Source organism: Typopeltis vanoorti, chromosome 5 (genome assembly GCF_054136105.1).
Source record: "Typopeltis vanoorti isolate ZY-2024b chromosome 5, IOZ_Tvanoo_1.0, whole genome shotgun sequence".
Lineage (NCBI taxonomy): Eukaryota > Metazoa > Arthropoda > Arachnida > Uropygi > Thelyphonidae > Typopeltis > Typopeltis vanoorti.
The window spans coordinates 74558676-74583676 of NC_143553.1; the positions used below are offsets into that span (position 1 = coordinate 74558676).

Sequence of the window (25001 nt, forward strand, 5' to 3'; positions counted from 1 at the left end):
GGATTAAGAATGTAGAATTTCGTTGCACGGAGTCATTCATTGGTAATACTTTGCAAGGGAGATACATTAAATGAGTTTATTGGTTTATATGGCGAATTTTTAAGATCAAGAAATAATCAATAATATAAATCATAAAGGTTTCCTTTTCCTTTATGGTTAAGTTAACTTGATTATGGACGGCTGAAAGGAGGCTCGCTGGCTTGACGAATTTTAATGAAATTTGATGTTTAATCTCTTTAAAATCTGCTGACAAAAATGTGGTTTAAGAGATATAAAAATTAGGACAATGAAATAGTAGTATTCGCTAATTCTGTAATAAGCTTCCTCATGGCTAATGTAAAGTTCGCACTTCACAACGAGGAGATGCTCTAATGGATAATAAATATTGTCATGATATAACGAACCATGAAAAAGAAGTCTCTCATTGCTTCACTGAAGTGTCTCTCTATAATAAATATAGTATTCAGTAAGTAGCAGCTATTTTGTTATAACAATGACTGCTAATTTTGTTATTATTATTATTATTATGTGACGCCTCCTAACTCATCGTGGAAGGTTGCTCTACTACTTAATTCTACAATTATACTACGTCACTATCCACCTTCTACACATAACGCCATCTACCGTCCACCAAGAGTACTGTTATCTGCTGAACTTTTCCTGTTTCATATCAGATAAATTGCAGTATGTTAAATTCCCGATACAAAACTGACACCATTCTCTAATTATATCTGTGGCATTCTGCACCTATTTAGCAAAAAAGTAAATAGAAGCCATGATGAAAAACAAAAGTCATTCAAATATTTAAAATTATTTTATTATCCACCACATTCATATAGTAAGCACATTAATTATACACTTATTTTATGGATATTTACATCTCCGTGGCTTAAATACATCATTTTATCTCTTCAGCCACAAGATGGCAGCACTAACTCCAAACATCCCTTTTAAAGCATTCTCCGAATGAATATTAAGAGAATTGTACATCAAGAAAATTAAAATCGTATTTATACAGCATGAAAAAAATAAACTCGAATTGCCTATTTTTGGTTTCTATTAAAAGATTACACTGTAAGGAAATAGCAAATTATACGTGTATTAAGGCAGAGTTTGATTCTTCGTAAGGCTACTTGTTTTCAAGCATATGTCAGAAAGGCAGAGCTTTTTCTTTCCCTTATGTGCCTGCATTACTGTGCTGTTGTCAATATTTTACTGTAGTTCTCCATATATATAATCTTATTCATCGATACATTTTCAAAATCCATGATTTCATTTTTTTTTTAAATTTCGTTTTTTATTCCCCAAAATGAAATTTTCATCCTACTAATCTCTTGTGATGATTAAAGCATTTCAGAGGATTGTGCAACCACAACAACACTTTTGTGGATAATCAGGAAAATATACAGCATGTTCAAACCCGTACACTACAAAATTTCCTTGTGCGTTCTTCCAACGGTAACTAGCTTCACATACTGGGATGATTCTCACTCGATGACGCTACAGAATAAAAGAAATAACAGAGTATTATAAAGTTTCGATATTGTAATTAACCTAAAAAAGTGTAAAAAATCGTGCGTGAACAGTTAATATCATCTAGATTGGTGGTTCATCATTGTCATTATTCATTAATTACTTCTCCTTTACGATTACAATGCTGTATTAAAAAAAGCGTATTTCCAAGAATTGAAACGAACAGAGATTTTTGGATTGTTATTATAATAGAATACGTATAATTAATACTGTCTCATGAAGATTTCCGTTTCCATGGCATCGCACGTGTTGCTTGTGAATTAATGTAAGAGAACAATTAAAAACGTGCCTATTGTTAAGAATGAAGTGCTCATTCAAACAATGTTGATTGCAATTCCAGTCAGCTAGAGTGGTTGAAAGTAGTCTAATTAGATGGCGCACAGATCGCCGATAATGATTTCCTTCCTGTATTATTAAGTGCACCATCTATAGATGGGTTAATCATTTATATTTTGATATTTATGAAATGGTGTGGCATACGTGCAATTCGAAGTATTCGGTATTTGAAACACATCCGGGGATCAAAGAAAAATGAATCGGGTTTACAAAAGTGTAATAACGAGGGATTTAAAAAACATATTCGAAATACAATACGGTATTACAGGATTAAAATCCGTGTTCTGTGTTCCAGAAATTTAAACCATTTTAAAATTAACAACTTTAATTACAGAATTTTTCGTAGCAAAATATTTAAAAGAAAATTGTCATCAAGTAGCTGAAAAATACCTGCTTTGAATTCATAAAATAAGAACTAATAGAACGTTCATGTTCTTATATTTACCTGTTGGAGGATTCTCTCTGTCGAAAAGGCCTGAGCATGTTTGTTGACGAGGCTATTGGAAGCTTCGTTCACGTGATAATCAGGAGAATGAGTGATTGGCCATACCTGTAAGAAATCATTGTACACTTTTACCTTGCTGCTGATGTAAATTATACAAAGCTTAATCTAGATTAGGGGGGTTAAATTGCAGAATTAAAAGATTTATCGTATATTTTGAGTGGCTATGTCTTACACAATATTTCGAAGATAACGGATCTCTCTTGCATCCACATCGATGTTAAAGTTCGTCCTGGTGGCGCCATCTATCCATAAGATATTCAGATACGAATATGCTATGATAGTTGGCATCGTTTATAAACAGTTGTAACGATAAACATGTGTAGTTTAAATAATTGCGATTTCAATAATATTAATAGAATCAAATTACCGTATATTCCGGCGTATAAGTCGACTTTTCAGCATTGAAAAAAAAGTACTAAATTTTTTAGGTCGGCTTATGCGCCGGATCAAAAATGGATTGCTTTCCAAGAAAAAACCTAGTACGTATCATACTCTGTTAAATTTATTAGCAGTATACAAAAAGGGTAAATAAGTAAAAATATTTCAACTTATATCAAATTTATTCACAGAAAAAAAGTATTTACATGTTATATAATTATTTATTTACAAAAGAAATGTGTAGCTCAGTGGATGTGGCGTTTGCCAACCACGGGGCTTGGCCGCACGAAGGAAGACTTGGTTTCGAGTCTAGTCGGCGACTAGAAAAATTTTTCTAAGCCTTTTTTCGACCGGTTCCCGAGTTAGTCGATCTCTGGCACGGGTAAGCAGGTTTTTCCTTCCGGAAACTCGGATTTTTCGTCCTGTAAACTCAAGAAAATCGACCTTAGAACCCACATTATTTCAGACATTAAATATATTGTGTTAGGGTTAGGGACCACGAGATGGCGGCACATTTGAGCCGTCTCTCTTCACTGAGTACCGCTTAATTAGTGATAGCCTTGGGCCATCTATCTCTGATTGGTACCAGTGGAGATTGAACTGCCCACTCAGTCTCCAAAAGTTAGATTGGGCTAAATGGCCTCGCCTACTCCCCGTATACGGGAATAAAAAGGCGTTAGCTGATTTTTTTTTTTTTGAAAATAGGTAGGTAACTACATAATTAAAATTTAATTTTCACTGTCTGAATGTATGAAAAGTTCATTTGTACTCTGGTTCTGTAATTTCTTCAGGTATATCGTCATATAAATTGCATTCGTTTTCTCCATCAGATTTACCATCAATTTCGTCATCATTGTAAACAAAATCATCTTCCGAGCTATCTAATTTGTTAGATATAGCACTTTTTTAAAAGATTTTATTACTGTATCTGGTTTTATTTCATCCCATGCTTTCGCTACCCATTCACACATAGTCACCAAAGACGCGTGTCGCATTTGTCCTCCTTTTGTGTAACTTTTCTCTCCTTCTTGCATCCACGCATTCCACTGTTTTCGTAAACTGTCTTTAAATGGCTTGTTTATTACAAAAACTTGGGATCACTACCATATTAGTATTATTCTCTCTTAATAAAGATTTCGTGCTCTCCGTTAAATGGGATTTGAACACGTCCCACACTAAAAGACTGTTTGGATTTTTTAATGCACCTTGTCGTGTATTCCAAATATTTTTTATCCACAGGTTAACTCCTGCTTCGTCCATCCAACCATTCTCATGAACATGGACAAAACGTTTCTTGGAATTTTGATCTTTGGCATTGTTTTTCTTTTAAAAATTCATAGGTTTTAATTTAGTATCATCAGTCATGCAAGCAAGTACAACTGTGAAACGGTTTATTTTTTCATGTCCAGTTGATTTTAAAGAAATAGTTTTACTTCCTTTCAATTCTACTGTTCTATTCCCGGTCAAGCACAACTGGAGTTTCATCCATATTTCCGATTTGAGACAATAAATAATTTTTTTGCTTTCTTTTAGCAATTATAAATCTTTGAAAACTTAATAACTTATCATCCGAATCCTTTGGCAGCTTCTGTGCGATTTTCGTTTTCAGTCAAAGCACTAAATTTTTCCTTTCCATAAACCGGCTACACCAACTCACTGTAGCTTTGAAGTTTTCGCTGTCCTTTTTATTTGCTTTGCCCCACTTCAAAGCAAGTAAACGAATATTATTTCTCGTTATAATGAGTCCATTTTGGCGATTTTCTCGAACCCAATGCGCAACATTATTTTCCAGAATAGGCCACTTACAAATTCCTTTCCGTAATGCGCATTTATTTTTTGGCATTTTCATTATTAAAGTTTCATTTTTTCTCCAATCGCGAACTAGTTTTTCGTTTACTCCGAACTGACGTGCAGCAACACAGTTAGTATTTTCTTTTGCAAATTTAATCACTTTGCACTTAAAACTCGCGTCATATTTCATTCTTTTAAAAGGGGCCATTGCACTTTAGTTCACTATTGGTCAATACGAAAAAGAAATTTTTACAGTCGGCTTATACGACGAGTATACTATAAAAACTCAAAAAATTCCAATATCGACTTGTACGCCGGAATATACGGTAATCAATTTGCCGTTTGTTTTTGTAGCAATTTTTATTGAATCGCTTTCCATCATAAATACATAATGGATTTCCATTGTATTTAATTATATAGGAAGAGATTAAATATAATTTTTGGCTATTCAAAACTATTGAATTTTTCTTACCCGCGGATGTTGTTCTTCGAACACTACGTTGCCAGTCACATTCCTAATTAACTCACTCGGAAGGAACTTTTGTTCGGAAATATAATCTTCCATATGGTTCTGCCTGCAATGGAAAAATAAAAGAACTCGATACGAAAAACACATGATGGAAAAAAAAAATAAATAAATAAATCATTTAATTCTTTTTGTATATTTCAGACAATTCAATTGTCATCCTAATGGAGCATGTTTTCAATTTGTGAGGTGGCGCCATCTGTTGTCAAAATATTTGGTTCGGTCAAACATAAAATTAATAATATAATTATATTTGGATGCGTTTAATATGAAACATAACGATAAATAGTTATTTCCTTTGCATAAAATTATTTCCATCAAATATATATTAACCAATTCGTTGAATTAGAAATTTAATTGAGTATATCTTAACCTAATTAAGAGATAAGAAATAGGAGATAATAGGAACAATCGTAAATTACGTTTCTTAATATAAGTTCCGAATAATTTTGCATCTCGATTTTGAGATGATTGCATAATTTTTAAACAAGATTACTAAAGTTCACTAAAAATCCGTCAGCCAAAGCGTAGTTGTGCACATGCGTAGACAAACAAACAAAAGGAATCTAATAGGTTCTACGCCTTTCGTGAAATGCATTAAAAAAAGTGGGAAATGATATTTTTTCAAATTTTTCACGCAGCAAAGAGGCTAAAGTCTAAAATCTTGAAAAATATATTCTAAGAGGAATGATAATAATAATTATACCCCCCCCCCTTTTAGAATAGCATCTTCGCAAACGATAGTTGTACGGCACTGTTCAGGTGTGTAAATCACTCTCATACCAGAAAGAAGGAAGTTAGGAAGTTATACATACTTCAGTTCTATTCTGAGACTTTCAGGTAGTTCTTTAGGATCTTGCTTTTAGGAGAATTATTACATTCTGAACTCGAGAGTAACCTTCTGTTTCCCCCCTCCCCCCCCCAAATGGACACTTCTTTACAGTTCTTGTATGTTTCCAAGAGTTATTTTAACGTAAAACTTTACTACAGTATATATATATATACAGTGGTATCTCACTAAACCGAACCTCTTTAGTCCGAATCCTCTAGTTATTCGAACTGCGGTTTGAAAGAAAAAAAAGTTTTATTTATTACGTATTACTATTTTGTGTACTATTAATAATTAAGGATGTAGCATTCTGAGTTGCTACTGTTTGGGAAGCCGTCGAACCTGAGGCAATTCAAGTGTCATGGAAAAATCTGTGGCCTTCTAGAATTTACCAAGATAACTACGGTGATACACAAAAAGATGATGCTGACGATAAAGAACTCGAAGAAAAAAAAAAGTAAAACATGAAGAGGAAGTTGACAGTTTTAATATGTGTATAGAATGTGCTATGGAAATTTCCATATCTCTATATGGAAATTCTTTCCATATAGAGATATGGAAAGAATTAATGCATTGGAAATGTGGTGTTATAGAAAGATGGAAAAGATTAGCTATACAGAAAGAATATCAAATCAAGAAGTTTTAAGACAAGTTGGGATGGAAAGAACACTGTTAAAGAATATTATGCAAAGAAAGACTAGATTTGCAGGACATCTTCTGAGAGGTTCTTCGGGACACCTGACAAGAACTATATTACAAGGGAAAGTTGAAGGGAAGAGAAGACGTGGAAGACCAACTAGAGAGTGGTTTAATGACATCGTGGAATGGACTGGTTAAAGAATGATGGAAGCGACAGACAGAGAGAAATGGAGAAGAGCTGCTCATCTGCTGCAACCCTCTTGCTAGAGGATGCTACGGGACGACGACGATAGAATGGGCTAAGCAGAATGATACGTCATTCCACAAAATTTTATTGCTAATGCAGCTCCGAGAAGAAGCATTCGAAAATAGTTTAGCTTTCAAGAAGCAAAAGAAAATCAATGACTTTTTTACAAAGAAATAAACACTTTTTGTGTGTGTTATTTTGTGAAACTTTTTTTGTGTTGTGTACAAGAAAGTGGTATTTTTTACGCAAATTAAGTTATGTACTGAACTATGCAATTTTATTAAATAAGAATCCTCAACAATACAGGTACCTTTCAAACTAAATTTTTTACTAAAATACACTTGTGTACTTTATTATTTTTTAAGTTTTACATTACAGTACAGCTGCTTTTTTCTATCAGTTTTTACAGAATTTAATTGATGTACCATTAGAATCTTATTATTTTTGTCTTAAACGCTAGTTATTGTTGTCTCTTGGGAGAAAATTCACTAATCCGAACGAGCACGGTTTTTTTTTAGTTCGGATTAGCGATATATATATATATATATATATATATATTTGAAGTTACTTAACTGAATATGAAGTGCGCATGCGCGGAGCGATCGACTTCCTTCATGTTGAAAATTCAAAACATGGCGGATATAGCAATTCAGCCATTCTTATTCTTATAGCATGCAATGCTTGAATATTGATAATTTGATACCTAGTAGAATATTTAATTACATTATGCTCTCTATTCTTTCTTATACAGAAATAAATAAACGATAAGCTTAATTCTGTCAGACATTTTCAAGAAGAATTATCTAAATATTTCTTGCGGAAATGACCTTCCATGGGAATGGTTTGCATTCTTCAATTAAGTTAGGAAAGGTGTTCCAGTTTTAGTGCACCTTAAAGCAAATAGGATGTAAATGACATATTTTATTCATTTTTTTTCTGTTTTGGCTATGATAATATAAACAATTTAAAAAATAAAATAAAATAATAAAGCTGCTTCTTTTCACCTTAAAAGAGGGGTAAGAATTACTCTTTAGCCCTAACTTTTAAATGGTTGATAAGCTGACAAGAGTCCAGTCCTCACGATTGCTACAGTTAAGCATTTCTCTAGAGGTGTAGTCGAGAATACTGTAGATACGAGTAGCATCTAGGGATCCATTTTCTAACTAGTACTGTATGTATGTATTTTGTGTATATTCTTTCATACTTGGATATAAATGTAACTACTATTGGACACCGATTAATTCAATGTTGGAATAATATTCATAAACTGACTAATCGACACTGTGATGAAAATTCACCGTCTGCATACAGCATGAGAAGATAAGGACTTACCTCATTTTTTCATGAATTCTCACGTTTTTTTTTTTCAAAAGTATTTTTAATTTAAAAAATTCCATACATATTTACATACAAACATGTAACAATACCGACATGTTCAACAATGCCAAATTAAACAATCCCAAACATAAATTTTAATTAACCTATTCTCTCGGCCATCACATCGATCTAACAAACATCCACTACTTCTGCAATAACTAGCTGATGATGAGCATCCACACGTTTTCTACAAAAACAATAAAAAAAATAAACTTGGTATATTTGGGATAACTCTCTTCTTCACTAGCTTTCTATTATGTTTTCGAGTAATTCCTCCAGTATCTAAAGATCATGCTGTACAGAATTTAGGTTCCATCCGAACAATTGACTACTCTGCTCAACTCTTACATCATTAGCAAAAAGAGAGATATTTTTCTCTTAATATTTAGGTCACATACATACGAATATCTTTAAGCGTAGGACCAAAAAAGCTTCAATTTAGAGCCTTTTACACTCTTTTCGCTATGCCTTTAAATATTTTACGAGATCAGTGTAAAACTGAAGTGCTAGTGGCGCCATCTTTTGATTATAAATGGAATATATTTATTTTTCAGTTACTGGAAAAAAAAATCACAGTCGATAATTGCAGAGCAGTCTTTACTGAACGCATTCCATTTTAAAGCGATAAGAAAGATTGCTTCTCATGGTTGGGAATCCGTGGCGAAGTGATTTTGTATCTTTCCTCGTTAAACAAACATTAATGGAAAACGAAAGAAGTCAGCAAATAGGAAAGACACTGCTGATGGTATATAAAGTGATCATGATTAAGAAGGAAATGTAAAAAATCTGACGATCAGGACTATGTAAGAATACTAATAACAAATTCCTGTCTTATTTTTCTTCTAAACATTCCTTTAATGCCCGATTTCGGCTGAACCAATCCGATTATTACGTCTACAGAAGGGCCAGTAATGTACGTTGTGGCGCAGTCGGTAGCGACGACTCGCTTTAGCTAAAAAAATAGGGTTCGAATCCCATCTAGGATGCCAGTAGCATTCATACTCTTTAGCTAAACGTGAAATAGCAGTTCTACTATTCTTTCCGTAGTAGAACTACTATTCCACTGTTAATTTTTCTGAAAAACTGATAAACCAGCCGTAGAACACACGGCGATAGATAGACATAGCAGACTAATATTGAAAAAGTCAAGTTAGACGGACGTATAACAACAAGTAATTGGGCTTAATACACAAAAGAAAATGACATTTAGGATAAGGTGATACTTTTCTGTAAAATTCACAGCATTTAACGAACAGGAAATTTCTTCTTCTTCCTTTCCTCCTCTTTTTTAATTCGTGTTATTGAGAAATAGGAAAACAGCACCATCTCCATTCACTGAAGACCCGTACATCAACCTTCGTGTCCTGGTACGGACTTACACTATTACCATAGATCCATCATTTATGAGAAAGTCAAGGAGCATAAAGGTAGATTAGTCGAAAGGGAAATCCCTTTATATCGGAAGATAATGGTCTCTCCATTACTTCCACTTAGTTCCATCATATTCGCATGATAATTAGAGATATACTTAGACTACTGAAAGCTTTAGTAAGTTGTTTTCGCGACAACAGTATTTTAAGAGGAGGTGTTAAACAGTTTGCATATTGATCCAAGCATTTGTTTTTAAAGTGGCGCCATCTTTTGATACTTTTGGTAAAACTGTAATATTTAATAATGTTAGAGATTATTGGAAGAATGGTCTCCATAGAAGCTGGTCAAAGATAACTACATGCAGACTAACCACCTAAGTAATCTTACTGGGTTTTTTCTTTATGCTGATTCTAAGCAAGTCAGATCGTTCAGCCTACAGTACAACAGCACATGGGGCCTGAAATTAAGAAGAAACTTGTTAACACTGAAGACCTACAGATGTTACCTTTTAGAAGGGAGATTCCAAAGCCCATCTTGATTGCAATGGACTTTTAAATGCTGGGAGAAACTCATGTTGGAAGCTTAATGGAGCGAAAGAGCACTAAAAAAAAAAAAAAAGAATTAAAATATTATTTAATTCTTCCAATATTTCGTTTCAGTCACTGAGATATCGTCAGGGAGTACAATATCAGACTTGTAACACAAAACTAAGTGAAACACGTGAACGAAAGAGTCCTAAGTAGGCTGAGCGCCCTCTAGGCACCTGTTGGAAGTCCAGGATGTAAACTGGGATCTCGAAGTATTACTGTTTCCCATATTTTGGGAGGAAAACCAATACTTCGTTATCGCAAAAGAGAGAAGACTCACCATAAGAGGGAAGCTCAGCTAGGTCTTTGTGCCAAACTCTATCAAATGTGAGGATATCGAGGGCAATCAACCTCTTGAATTTCATCAAAAGTTTCTAAGACCTTTCTCTCAAAGTTGGTGACATAAACAAGACGATCCTCCCCCCTCCCAGAGAAATAATAATAACTACATAATCCATGAATGCTATAATCACGTAATCACAAGAAAGATATTTATTTAACCAAATATTTCGGTCTGGAAATAGCAGACCATCTTCAGTGGTATTACAAGAACAGTTTAAAAAATACAAGCTAGAATACTAACAATAGATCGTTAAAATTAGAACACGCCGCGTGATGTTATATCACTAAGTATGAAACGGAATATTTTGAAGTAGAAACATGATTGAATTTGCTATTAAAAAATAAAAAATAATAAATAATTAATGAGTAATCTTGATTAGACTTTCCCAGATTTTTGATATTGATATACAGTCATTACGATTCAGGTTGGGGCGATGGAGCAAGGCCTCCACGCTTTCCTTGAACAAACGTTCGAACCTATAACGGGATCTATGTAAGAGGCGAGTCCTGGACCAAAGGATGCTGTGGTCAGTTTCAAAAGTTTTTTTTTATAGATGACATATTTACTATTTGGCCTCACAGCAAAAACGCTTTATCTTCCTTTTTAAACAGTATTAATTCCTTACATCATCGCATAAAGTTTACTATGGAATTAGAAAAAAACAACCAGTTATCTTTTTTAGCCGTTCTCCTCATCCGATCACCTTCAAATATTCTTACAACTACAGTATACAGGAAACCAACATTCACAGGTCATTATATTCTGAAAGAATCAGCCCATCATCCTTGTCAAAAAACAGGAATTATAAAATGCCTCATCAGAAGTGCCAAAACTAATTGTTCTACTTTTGATTATCTACAGAAAGAACTTTCTACTATCCAACAACATATGAAACTCAATGGCTTTTCTGAAAAAAGTATTCAACGTCTTCTCAATTCTTATAATCCTCCACAAAACAATAAAGTTTCAGTAGGTCGAGTGCCTATTCCTTATATCTCCGGTATTTCAGAACCTGTCGCATGAATTTTAAAGAAATATGATTTAATAACTACGCATTCACCTATTAACAAATTGTCTTCTCATTTTCCTTCTCCTAAAGACAAACGCTCAACTTTATCTCTTCCTGGAGTTTATCAAATTCCTTGCAACTGTGATCTCTCTTATTTTGGACAAACTGGACGTTCTCTTGAAAAAAGAATCCAAGAACATCAATCCTCCATTCTTCACAACAAACCTGAAAAGTCTGGATTGGCTCAACACGGGATTGAAACTGACCACAGCATCTTTTTGGTCCAAGACTCGCCTCTTACAGAGAACCCGTTATAGGTTCGAATGTTTGTTCAAGGAAAGCGTGGAGGCCTTGCTCCATCGTCCCAACCTGAATCGTAATGATTGTATATCTATATCAAAAATCTGGGAAAGTCTAATCAAGATTACTCATTAATTTTTATTTTTTTAATAGCAAATTCAATCATGTTTCTACTTCAAAATATTCCGTTTCATACTTAGTGATATAACATCACGCGGCGTGTTCTAATTTTAACGATCTATTGTTAGTATTCTAGCTTGTATTTTTTAAACTGTTCTTGTAATACCACTGACGATGGTCTGCTATTTCCAGACCGAAATATTTGGTTAAATAAATATCTTTCTTGTGATTACGTGATTATATCATTGAGTCTTATGTCGCAAGTATCCTTGTAACAACAAATACATAATCCATGTTATCGATAACTTGGACAATGGACTAGAAAGTATCATTATCATTTGGACAGAATACAGTTTCCTGCTTTTGACTTTTTCAAAACGAATTAATTAATTAAACGAACCACGAATTAATTGTGGCCCAAAGCTCAGAATGCTGTAATAATCATTCCAGTAATTTACAGTAATGAAGATTTCTAAAACATTCATTAAATAGGAATATATATTCGACACTCACCAGGAAATCTTGAGCACCACATAACACTTCAAGTTGCATTTTCCTTCGCATGTGCCACACTTTTTGCGTCCACTTCCATTACACCACGTGCAGCTACAAAACAAGAAAAGACCCATTAGTTTTGATTGCTACAAGCATAAATGATGCATACCTAACTTTATTGTTGAACGTGCAGTACGTGTCTCAGCAACAATGTGTGATCTCTGGACATGTTTAAATACTTCATTATTTGATATTCTGGATAAAAATGTGTTTCATATTCTGGCGAGAATGGAATGGAAATGCCTGATCAATGAACGGCTACTAAGAAAACGATTTGTTTATTCATACGATTCAGGGTATTCAAAAAGATTTAGATGTCATGCAGAAATGAAGTAATACTGAACACATAAATAATAATTATGTTTCTCCAGTACGTACAGATTCTGCAGATGTAATCATTAGTACATCACATAAGGAAAAAATCACAAAATGCTCATTAAGGCAAAAGGAAAAGATTCCATTTCAAAAAAAAATAAGTGTGGGGATTGCAAATAATAATTGACTCTTACATAAAATATTTTATTTTATTCAATATTTTATAAACTATTTTAAAATATATTTTTTCTCATAATGCTTACAAAATGCTGCTTTCACATCCACGAGAGGGCGCTAACGAAGCATCAAAGTCTGACCTTAGAATTGTATGTATTTTAAAATGTATGTTGAAATCCATCTTCCATTAATTATACGATATGAATGGTACTAGAAGCAGAACTTAAATGGCAGATCCACCTATTGTAGAACTCATGAAACATCAAACAACTTAAAAAAAAAAAAAAAAAAAAAAAAAAAAAAAAAAAAAAAAAAAACTCAGTTTCTCCCGCCAGTGCAACCATGTCCCAAGGGAATGAATTCTAGAAATAGAATCACTGGAAATAAATCTTGGCACATTCCTTCCTCAACTTTTCCTATTGGGATAACGACTTCTGGCGTGTCTTAGAAACATCTTGCTCTCACGAATGTCATTATCTAAATTAAATTTAAACGATTTAGTCGGGCAATTTATGTTATGAAGTTTTGTAGGTAAACAAGGCTAAATATTATCCTACATGTTATCGAGTGGACTTCCACATCTAGAATGACCGGTAACCTTATGCACGACATGTCAACTTCTTGCACAGGGAGAAGGAGATATTTTTCAGTGTTGGATCATTGCCAACTTGAGCACTGAAAAGTCTTGAAGAAAGAAAAAAAAAAAAAAAAGAAAGAAAGAAATATTGACTGGTTGTTAAGATTACACCAAAGCACCCATCGCTATCAGCCAACCAGTAATAATTTATGTATTTTAAGCACATGCGCTCTGAAGTGAAACCAGGTGTTCACACTGGAACAAATACATATTTACAATGCAGATCTATTAACATAATTTCTCGCCGTTTAAAATTATAGAATTCGTGTCACTTACGATAGACGGCATGAACTACTTTGAAACCATTTGATTTGAAAAACATTTTTTTTTTGTTTAAAAACACTTAAGCTATTAAAATACAAAACGTGAAGTTATGCAAGCTTCTATTCTTGCTTCGTGGTATGCAATGTATAACTTCCAAAGGCAAGAATAGAAAAATAACATATAATATCAAGTAGAAGATGGAATGAAGAAGGTAGTCTTATCTTACCTGCTGGATCCACTACCAGCACATGATGTACAACTCTGAGTCGAGCCATCTGCTTGAGTTTTTCTGCCGCTTCCACTACACCAAGTGCAGTTTTGCTATGAGAAATACAAAATAATGGTTAATGGGAACGAGAATAATTGTTACTCCAATGAAACAATACAGATAAAGTTCATAGGATGTCGAAACAAAGTAACAGATTTGTTTATTTGTCTGTCGTTCGCGTTAAGCGAGGAAAACCTCGCTCAACGCGAATTCGATATATGCGTGCTGATCAGTTAGCGCTATTGAGTAAAACGATACTGTTTCTCACTATAAGCGAGTGATTAATCAGTTAACGCGATTTTTTAAGTCACGCGAAATTTTTTGTCGCCAATCTGCAGCGAGCTTCGGCACTTGTCAGTGTAGAGCCAGTTGGCAGTGGTAATGCTGCCGGCGGTGGCCGGCGACACTCAGCAGTTCACACTGAAAGCTATCATCGCACTTGAACGTGCAAACTCTGTTCTCTTGCTCATCCCCTTTCCTTCATTTTGCTTTAATTTAGATACCTATAAGGCGTTATTATATTCAACCCCCTGATATGGAAAAGAGAAAGACTGATAAAGAAAGCTGCAGTAATAAAAATAGGAGAAAAGTCATTAGGAGAAAAGTCGTTAAGAGAAACAGTGGAAGTCATTAAGGGACATGAAAGTGGCGCTAGTAATACAATGATTGTTCCAGACCTGGGATACAGCGAGCCTACAGTTCAGACTATATTAAATAAGAGTAAAGAATATAAAGAACAAGGAAAAGTTGCTACTGCTTCTTTAAGCACGCAGATCACCCAAAATAGAAGCCATTTAATGATAGAGATGGAACGTCTTCTGTCACTCTGGATTGATGATTGTAACCAAAAATGAATACCTCTTAGTGCAAGGAATATTCAGGCAAAAGCTTTTAATATTTTTACCTCATTTGAAAGCGACCAAATTTCAAGAGGAACGAGAAAGCTTTACCCTTAGTTTAGGATGGTTTGGCCGTTTTAAAATCAAGCTGAACTGAATAACGTAATAACTGGGAATCTGCTAGTGCTGATAAAGATTCTGCGGCAAAGTTTTCTGAAGAATTGCAAAGGATAATTCAGTAAGGTGATTATGACGATCGCCAAATATTCATCGTCGACGAAATTGGTCTCTTTTGGAAGCCTATGCCAACAAAAACTTTCCTAGCTAAAACTGAAGCATCTCAACTAGGATACAAAGTATCTGAAGATCGTCTTACGCTTTTATTAGGGACAATGTAGAAGGCTAATTTAAACTCAAGCCTATGTCAGTTTATCGTGCGCAAAATCCAAGAACTAACATTACTGAAGAAATCAGCACACTTGGAAAAGAATTTTTAATGAACTGGATAATGAAGATGTGAAAAACTTGCTCGATTCCCATTGGGAACAGTTAGGCGAGAATGAGCTCCTTCAACTAAAAGAACAGCGTTCATAGGAAGAAGAAGATAAGGAGTGCGAACAAGAAGAGAATGGTTAACTAAGAAGCTAACTGCAAAAAAAAACCTTGAGCTAGTTTTCAATCACAGTGATGCTAAGGAAATTTTGTTTGATGCTGATTCTGATATGGAACGAAGCTTCGAAGTCCGCCGAAATCTTGATAAAGCGTTCGCCAGCTATCGCAAATTGCATGACAAGATGATAAAGTCGAGCACGATTCAAACATCTTTACTTAATTTTTTTGTAAAAAAAAGTAGCTCAATCAAATGTTTAGCCATTAAATAAAAATTTAAGCAATCGATTTTTTTATTCACTTTGATGATTTTATCCTCAAATATAGCTTATACTGTAATTTTTTCAATGTTTGCTAACTGATGGATGAATTATAATTATTCCTATTGCTTGTTGTATTCGCTTAACGCGATTTCGCTTAGCGCGTATTGATTGATGGATTAATTAATGGCGTTAAGTGAGGCTTCCCTGTATTTAATGGAGGTGGATAAAATGGACGTCAAAACAGAGGAGGAATCAGTATTTGCCAAAGATGAATAGAAATTTAATGAGCAATGGAAATGGTCCGAAAGATGGAAATTATATACATGAAGTTACACAAGACAGATGCAATGTTTAGAATGCATATACTTTTTTCCGTAGTTGACAACACTGCACTAGTTAAAGAAACAAATTAAGGATAGAAAATCTAAAATAATCTTTAGGTCATGGAAGCTAGCAGCAGTTAGCCACGGTTATATACAGGATTGATAGGAAATTTGGTTTCCGAGATTAGTGGGTAAAATAGATGCCACAATGTTAGAGGTATTTTAAACATAAAACTAGTGAAAGTCAATTAGACAAGCAAAAAGTATCCAAGATGCAAGTTTTCTTTTGGATAAAACACAATAAGATGAGACCAAGATGTAATTCAAGATGACTGATGAATATATTGGCTTTACAGTGAAGGCTGTCAATTTTCATTGGTTTATTGCTATATGCGGTGATCAAAAGTTGAAAATTTAGATAAAGATTTTCTGTGGGAAGTAGAAAATGAAGCATGCTCTATTTTCAGTATTGCTATGGGGGGGAGGGGGGATTTAATAGTTGGGCGAACCCAAAATCGTCGATTGCGACAGTGCCACTTTTACCGAGGACAACTCGTGATTTCGTTAACGAGGTAGAGATCTTTGTAAAGTTATGTCAACGCGTAACCATTTCAAAATAATTAATACCACTGATCAGATGATTTATGTGATTTAGTTAATCGGATTAAATGTTCAAATTCCAACTTACTCTTCCTCGTCCCCAGCAAGAGCTACATTGTACTGATCCCGCACCCATACACTTATGACAAGGGCGTAAGTTTGCAGTGTGTGGAACCTCCACATTTGCCTTCGCATCGATGAAGTTCGTCTGTGGATGTACCATAACGTCCCACGGATTTGGAGCCGGTCCATTCATAGGAGTGTCCAACGGCTGTCCTGGAGAGAACACAAATAATAGAATTACGTATTCAGAGAAAGTCGATGCAATGTTTTATATTTAATACAGAAACTAGGAAGCATTACGATGGGGATGAGAATATCGCTGAGACGTTTCCGCTTGTTCCGAACAAAAGAAACTGTTATAATTACTATGAAAAATTAACCAATTCCACAGTACTTCACCGGTGGTCAAGTAATTAATCGTCTGGTTTTTGAAATTAACCTTTAACCTTTTGTAAATATTAAATAACCTTTCAATTTCATAATGAAACAGAATTTAAAAAATATTATTATTATTATTCATGACACTTCCAAGGAGTCCGAAGACTCATCGCGAGAGGACACCTATTATACAACTTCTCGTGGAGCGATATAACACGATATCGCTCCACGAGAGGGCGCTAATGAAGCATCAAAATCTGACCTTAGCATTCGGGAAAATATAAACCAGAAGACGTTAAGTACATCAAGTTTATGTAAAAATATAAAAAAATTAAAAAAAAAAACAGAATATTTCGTGAATATTTATTGCGAATTACACAAACATTTCTTTTAACTGCTGTATAAAAATCTTTCAAATCTACTTACCTCTGTAGGGTTCGTGAGTCCACGCAGTTTCCCTTTTTTCCCCAAATGACTCCAATGTATACTAAAAATAGAAAATAATAAAAAAAAACATTAATTCACGATATACACACAAATATGTCCACCACTATTGGTTAAATTTATAACACGTTACTTATAAATCTGATGTGTATAGAAAGCTGAAACAGTTTCAAATTGTATGCTAAAACAAAACACTCTTAATTCAAGACGCAAATATGACCAATTTTAAACTGATCCAAAATGTTAAACTTCGTTAAGTTTAATCAAGTTAGCGAGAAATTATCATTTAAACCTAGAACTGATTCAACAATACACGTGACCAAATGGAACTTGCGATAACAAGCTTTTAATTCTTTACCTGCAATACTATTTAAAATGTTCTGCGTGAAAATTTTCATTAGCGATATTTCCATTGTCTTTTTACAGCGCTATTATAATTTCTGTGATAAACTTACGTTCATGAAAGACCTTTATCAAGTGGTGGTACTTTTATAATTTAGAGTTTTGTACATATTAAAAAAAAAAAACTGTGGCATTTAAGAAAAATACAAAAAATATTTAAAAAAAACACTAAAATATTAAATACTTCAGACTCTTCTTCCTGATACTTCAAATACGTGGACATCCTACAATGGAGAAATATATTGGGAAAAGCAAAGTTGGGATAATGTTTTCGATAATAAAAATGTACTGTATATCGTTTAAGTGGGCTTTCACTTGTTCTGCAGAATTTATCACTACTCTGATTCAAACGTGGAATATTAGAACGTTGATGGATGACTGTTTGAAGAGCCGGCTTCTATTCAAATAACGACATCATTATTTTTCCTGGAGAAGGGAGGGGAAACAGTCCCAACAGCTGCTTAGCTTAAAAAAAAAAAACTTATATGCACACAAATGGCCGTGTTGATCTATAGGTTTCGCAATCTTCCATGTGTGCGTGTGTGTTTAAAAATACTTGAGCAAAATTAGTCCAAATTTTTTTTCTACAATTGCATAAGTCCAAATGGGCTATGAAGTGCAATTTCATAACGAATGTGATGGTCCAAGAATGCTATTATTATACAACAGATATTTTATTATTTATCGCGATCGACTCCATTGTTCTCAATATAGATAAGCATATATTTATAAGAGCATCAATGTGCAAAAATAAAATTAGCTACCATAGAGTTATAAAATGCTCTACAATAAAATAGCATTTTATAACTCGAGGGGTTTACAAATTAAAATTTTATAACAACTGAAACACAGCCTGCATTTGACTTTTATTCACGGCCTTGCTTCTCTGCATGATACATGAGTCTGGAGTTGTGCAATAGTCATATTTAACTACTGCCGACTCACGTGAACCCTCCACCCTCCAGTTTGCCTTGAAAGTCAAAGAACAACATCCATCATAAAAATGAGCTGACAGAAATGATAAACACTAATGCTCTCTCTCTCTCTCTCTCTCTCTCTCACACACACACACACACACACACACACACACACACACACACACACACACACACACACACACACACACACACACACACACACACACACACAGAGTTCATGTATGTAACAAATGTTCTCTGATGACTAAACAAGCAGCTTCCAAATATGGAGAGGTAACATAGCTAGTTTATTTAATATTCGGTCTAGTTTGTAATGTTTACATCCAAAGGCTATGCAAGCTGTAAACACTACCCAGCCATAAAATTACACTCACAATTGAAACTTCCAGTAAGAACTCCACACCTTAATTATAGCTCGAATCTACAGTCCACGCATTTTAATTGTATCCATATATGAGCCACTCATGTAATTTCAAAGAATCTTTAGTGACAAACGTATTAAAGAACGATTATAATGATCTTATTCATCGTGACCGATTTAAGTCATCGGTGTGAAAAGCATGGTGGCTATCTCGAATCTGCAGATCCCAACCAACTACAGTCATCCATCGACTTACGTCCTTTCGAGTTAAGTCCTCTCGAAAATACGTCCGTGATCACGGGAACAAATGTTATTTATTGCCTTGGATCACAGAATAAATAACATTTTCGGTTATACTTTCGAAAAGACGCAAGCGAGCGTATGGTAAAGCATGCACAGTGGCAAAAGCATTTTCAGCGGCAACCTCCCTCGGCAGTCGGCACGTGTCTTCAACAGTCCGCTATTAAAAATGGGTTATTTGTGTATTTATCGTTAAATATTTCGCGATGTTTTGGGCAACATGGTCCCTACACGCACAATCAAAAAACCTAGTGAAGAATCACCTAAAAAGAGGAGAGCAATGGATCTCGAAACGAAGTTGCAAGTTATAAAGCAACATGAAGCTGGTAACCCCATCAATGTGATCGCACATGACTTCGGATGATCTCATTCTACAGTGACGACCATTTTGAAAAATAATGATAAAATCGTACAGGCTGTGAAAGGATCTGCTTCTATTAAATCGACGATAGTGACGAAGCAACACAACGTCCTATCGGTGATATGGAAAAGTTACTTGCATCATGCATAGAGGACCTGAACCAAAACTGCATATCCCTTAGCACTGTGATCATAATCGCTAAGGCACTTTCAACATGTTGAAGAAGAAAGCAAAACCCGATTACGACTACGAATTCAACGCCTTCTTCAGGATGGTTCATGAGATTCAAGCAGCGTTTTGCACTGCATAATGCGAAAATGTATGGTGAATCCGCAAGTTTCGATGAGAAGACTGCCAAGGAGTTTGTGGAGAAATTGGATAAAATTATCACGGAGGAAAATTATTTGCCACAGCAAATATTTAATATGGATGAAACGTCCTTGTTTCGGAAAAAAATTCCCGAGCGGACATTCATCCACAAAAAGCTAAAATCAATATCTAGTTTCAAAGCTCTTAATGCCCGTATTACGATTCTGTTACTGTAATGTGGTTGGATATAAAATGAAACCATTTGTGATATGGCAAAGTCCACGAATCTTCGAAAACATTAGGAAGCACACTCCCAGTTCATTATCGTGGATGATTCAAAAATTTTTTGAGGATTCCTTAATCAACTGTTATGCGAGTGAAATAAAAAGCTATTGCGTGAAAGAAAATGTAGAATTTAAAATTTTATTCATTCTATATAATGTTCCGGGTAATCCGTCTTATGCGTCTTATAGCGGTGATCTTCACCAAGTTCACACTCATGTTTCTCCCTCCAAACACTATTTCATTGACTCAACCGATGGATCAGGGAGTTCTTGCACTGTTTAAAGCTTGTTATCTACGGAGAACGTTTTCACAAGCCATTTCTGCTACCGAAGGAAATGACCAGACTCTCATGCAATTCTGGAAAACATTCAATATTTATCATACTATTAAAAATATTGCTGTGGCTTGGGACGAAGTGACCTCTCAATGACATATGGGTGGCATATGGAAAAGACATCAAAAGGTTTGTGCATGATTTTGGAAGTTTGTAATAGTGGGCCTAGCAAACAATTTGAATCTCGAAGTGAAGGATGACGACATAATTCAACTCATAGAAAGTTCCCCTGAAGAGTTGACCAACGAAGAATTGGTCGAACTGGAGGAACAACTGTTGCAGAAGAGGAAAAAACGACAAAAAGGAAGAGGGAAAAGAGAAACAAGAAGGTATCTAAACAATTTACAGTGAAGGGTCTTGCAGAAATGCTCTTTACAGTTAGCGATTTTCTCAAAATAGTTGAAGACATGGACCCCAATGTTGAACGCTACTTATTAGTAGAAAGAAAAGTACATGATGCGTTTGTTTGCTATAAACAAATTTATGATGAAAAAAGAAGAGGAATAAGCAAAGCACATTGGACATATTCATAAAAAAAAAAGTTACACCAGAAGAGCCACCACAGCCTGATCGTTCACATAGGGAAGGTAATGAAAATGTGATTGTGGAGAAAGATTTGGGTGATTATTCTCCTGTTTTATAGTGGCAGTAATGCACAGTACAGTTTTATAATAAGGTTTAAAAATTAAAATGACAGTATACTTATTACGGTTAAGTCCCTAACCCCTATAATTCTGTTGATTTAATGTATCGACTTACGTCCTGCCGGATGGAATGGAACCCGGACGTAAGTCGAGGGATGACTGTAGTCGAAATTTTTACACATGTTCACTCTGATGTAGTACATCAGAGGTTCCAACTTAGAATCTATCCCTCTTTCTTCTTTCAGTCAAACCTTTTTGATTTACTTCTATAAACGTCGATTTTCTTTGATCCAGTTTTCCTAACACTGGAGTTATCTTCAACTGGCTTGCTTCAACCAACTACACTGACCCAGCAGGTAAAAATGTGGAGGTGTTTACTATGATTAAAGATACCATAAAAATTGTTCAAAGAATATTAAATATCCCCAACTCTCCAAAAATTCTCCATGTCTATTTTACTACGTTGATTTCTTCTCCCACGGAGCAACAGCTACTTCAATCCACCTGTTGGGCGTCATTAGAAGAAAGTCAAGTTGGATGATTTTCCTAACTTAAATGCTTCATTCCCTTAATTAGATTGTTTTCAGTTAGACATTCACATCAATAAGCAATTCTTATTGGTATGAAACAATTCATTCCCTACTCCACTTTAAAACTTTATGAGTGTATCCAAATAGCAGTCAGCTTTCTGGAATCTTTTGCACTCGAATAGTTCTGTTGCATTCTTACTTTTCCTCCAATTCTTGCATTGATGATCTTAGTAAAAGTCCTCTTCAAATTGGAAAGGTGCTATTCAATGTCCCGCTTTGCTTTTCACCAGAAAGTCAGCAGAAGAATCCTGTCCACAGGGCATACCAAACGTATCTGCTTCTGATGGGATTCCATCAATTGTTCTGAAGATTTGTGCATCAGAGTTCACTTCTATTCTATTTCTTATCGCCGATTCTAGTGGCATTCTACAGTAAAAATTCATCAATATTCAAGGGCCACAAATCCTTATTATCAAATTACTAGCCAATTCTCTCAGTTTAATCGTTTCTAAAGTAATGGAGACACCATTAAGAACTTTTGTTCCACCTGGGAACCGTTCATCTAATAAACGATCGCTAATATCGATTCCTACAATGTCGATCAACAAGAGATCTTCGTGATCGTGCCACCCACCTTTAGAAAAATGCCACAGAATAGTTGGCAAATCTCATGTGGTTGCTCATCAGCTTACTGATAATGTTCGACACAAAGGCCTATTAAGTCTACAACAGGATTGTCAGCTTTCATTTTGGTCGCATTACTTGTGATGGTAGATGGAGCTTTATTCCCTAAATTTTGAAACTGATATTAGAGTTTTGCAAGACTGCTCTTTCACCTTCTCTATTTCTTTTATATGTCAATGATCTTTTCCACTTCTTACTGTAAATATAATACACTGTACTCTTCGTTTTTCTCAAACTTTGTACGGAAAATCGACAAAACTTCCAAAATATCAACATCTGTATCTTAAATTCTAAACTCCAAACAATTCTTCAATGGGGTTTAGATAACGTTGCTAATTTTAATCCTAATTCCTTGCAAAAAACGAACGCCTTTCTTTTTGTCTTGCTTTGACACTCAAATCTCTGAATAACACGAAATTTCTTTTCTTAAGATAACATCATTTCCTCAATATTTCTCAAGATAAACATCTTACATATATATAAATCCTACTTAGTATGTGAGAAATTAGTTTTTTTTTCTTTAGCTGAAAGCTTTAACTATGGGCAGCTATTAACTCGGTACAAATCACAAATCCGTCCACCTACTTAATATAGTTCTTTTGTTAGTGGTGTCCTTAACAGTTAGATAATAAGTCAACATAGCACAGAAAAAGAACAGTTAGACCGATAAATAACTCTAATCCATCTTTTATCAATTCATTCAGTCTACATTTTTCACATCGACCTTCAATATTTCCATGGTCAACTGTTATCAGAAATGACGTCAACAATTCTTTTTTCTATGTGTTAGAAATAAAAGTTAAGCAGCTTCTCAACAGTTCCAAACTCACAGAACAAGTCTTCCCATCCCCAATATCATATAAAACAGAAATAGATAAAAAAAAAAAAATCAGCTAACGCCTTTTTATTCCCGTATACGGGAGTAGGCGAGGCAATTTAGCCCTATTTGACTTTTGGAGACTGAGTGGGCAGTTCAATCTCCACTGGTACCCAATCAGAGACAGATGGCCCAAGGCTATCACTAATTAAGCGGTACGCAGTGAAGAGAGACGGCTCAAATGTGCCGCCATCTCGTGGTCCCTAACCCTAACACAATATATTTTAATGTATGAAATAATGTGGGTTCTACGGTCGATTTTCTTGAGTTTACAGGACGAAAAACCCGAGTTTTTGGGAGGAAAAACCTGCCAGAGATCGACTAACTCGGGAACCGGTCGAAAAAAGGCTTAGAAAAATTTCCTCTAGTCGTCGACTAGACTCGAAACCAAGTCTTCCTTCGTGCGGCCAAGCGCGGCGGTGTGCAAACGCCACATCCGCTGAGCCACACAGGCTCTCACAGAAATAGATTCTGTATATTTTTTTTTTTTTATAAATGATAAAAAATTATACAGAAATAGATTCTGTATAATTTTTTATCTTGTCCAACGCTACCATTTTGTGAGGACAAAATGGTGTTACCTTGCTAGTGTTTACTATCTTGTGGCACACCAACTAGAACTCTTTACTAGAACTATGCCACACGTTTGTATCCACGACTTTGAGTATTTATTTTATGGTCAATAAGTAGGAATTTAGTGAATATGGAAACATTTCAAGTTCGCTAAATTCATAATTTTTGACCAAAAATAAATACTCTACGTAATACGTAGAGCGCACAGCCTTTGTTACCTGTGTATTCTCAAGGAATGCAAAAGTAAGCCACCAGTTGACATGTAATGGAGGTCAGTGAATAAGATGATGACTCGATTATAAAGGATGCACACAGATCCTAACATGGTTTGCTGAGAAGATTCCTTTAGCCTGATTAAATACCAGCTAATGTAGAAAAACTCAATGGCACATGCTCAGATGATACTCACCTCATCACAATTTGCGAAATCTTTCAAATTGTGATAATATACCATTTACTGATTGCTTTTCTGGAGATAAAGATGGTATCGTTTTCTTTTTCAATATTTCGGAAATAACTTAGTCAATATGTTTGAAATTATCCTAGAAATTGTTCAAGGTGCGATATGACTACAGAAACAATAGTATGGAAGAATACAAGAGTGTACTTACGTGAAAAGCGCTTCCCATCTTGATATCCATGATTTCCATATCTCGAGCAGGCTTGTTACCATAGCAACAGTGGTTAGATGCATATTCTACGAGAGCTTCTCTAACTTGCTCCTCTGTAAATGCAGGAATTCTAAAAATAAGAGAAAAATGGAAGAGTCAGAAAATG

General features: G+C 34.8%; 1 protein-coding gene across 5 annotated transcripts in view; it reads right to left on the reverse strand.

The window, feature by feature from the left end:
* Nucleotides 1–799: 799 nt before the first annotated feature.
* Nucleotides 800–25001, reverse strand: part of LOC150106540 (protein SSUH2 homolog) — a 62475-nt gene continuing 38273 nt past the window's right edge. For all 5 annotated transcript variants that reach the window (XM_090393182.1, XM_090393185.1, XM_090393181.1 and 2 more), the window contains exons 5-12: nucleotides 24836–24965; nucleotides 17609–17669; nucleotides 16830–17017; nucleotides 14066–14160; nucleotides 12405–12497; nucleotides 5016–5118; nucleotides 2315–2419; nucleotides 800–1500 (exon numbers count right to left, since the gene is read on the reverse strand). In XM_090393182.1, the coding sequence (XP_090249308.1) occupies nucleotides 1354–1500; nucleotides 2315–2419; nucleotides 5016–5118; nucleotides 12405–12497; nucleotides 14066–14160; nucleotides 16830–17017; nucleotides 17609–17669; nucleotides 24836–24965 (922 nt within the window). In that variant the 3' untranslated portion in view covers nucleotides 800–1353. The remainder of the gene's footprint in view (nucleotides 1501–2314; nucleotides 2420–5015; nucleotides 5119–12404; nucleotides 12498–14065; nucleotides 14161–16829; nucleotides 17018–17608; nucleotides 17670–24835; nucleotides 24966–25001) is intronic.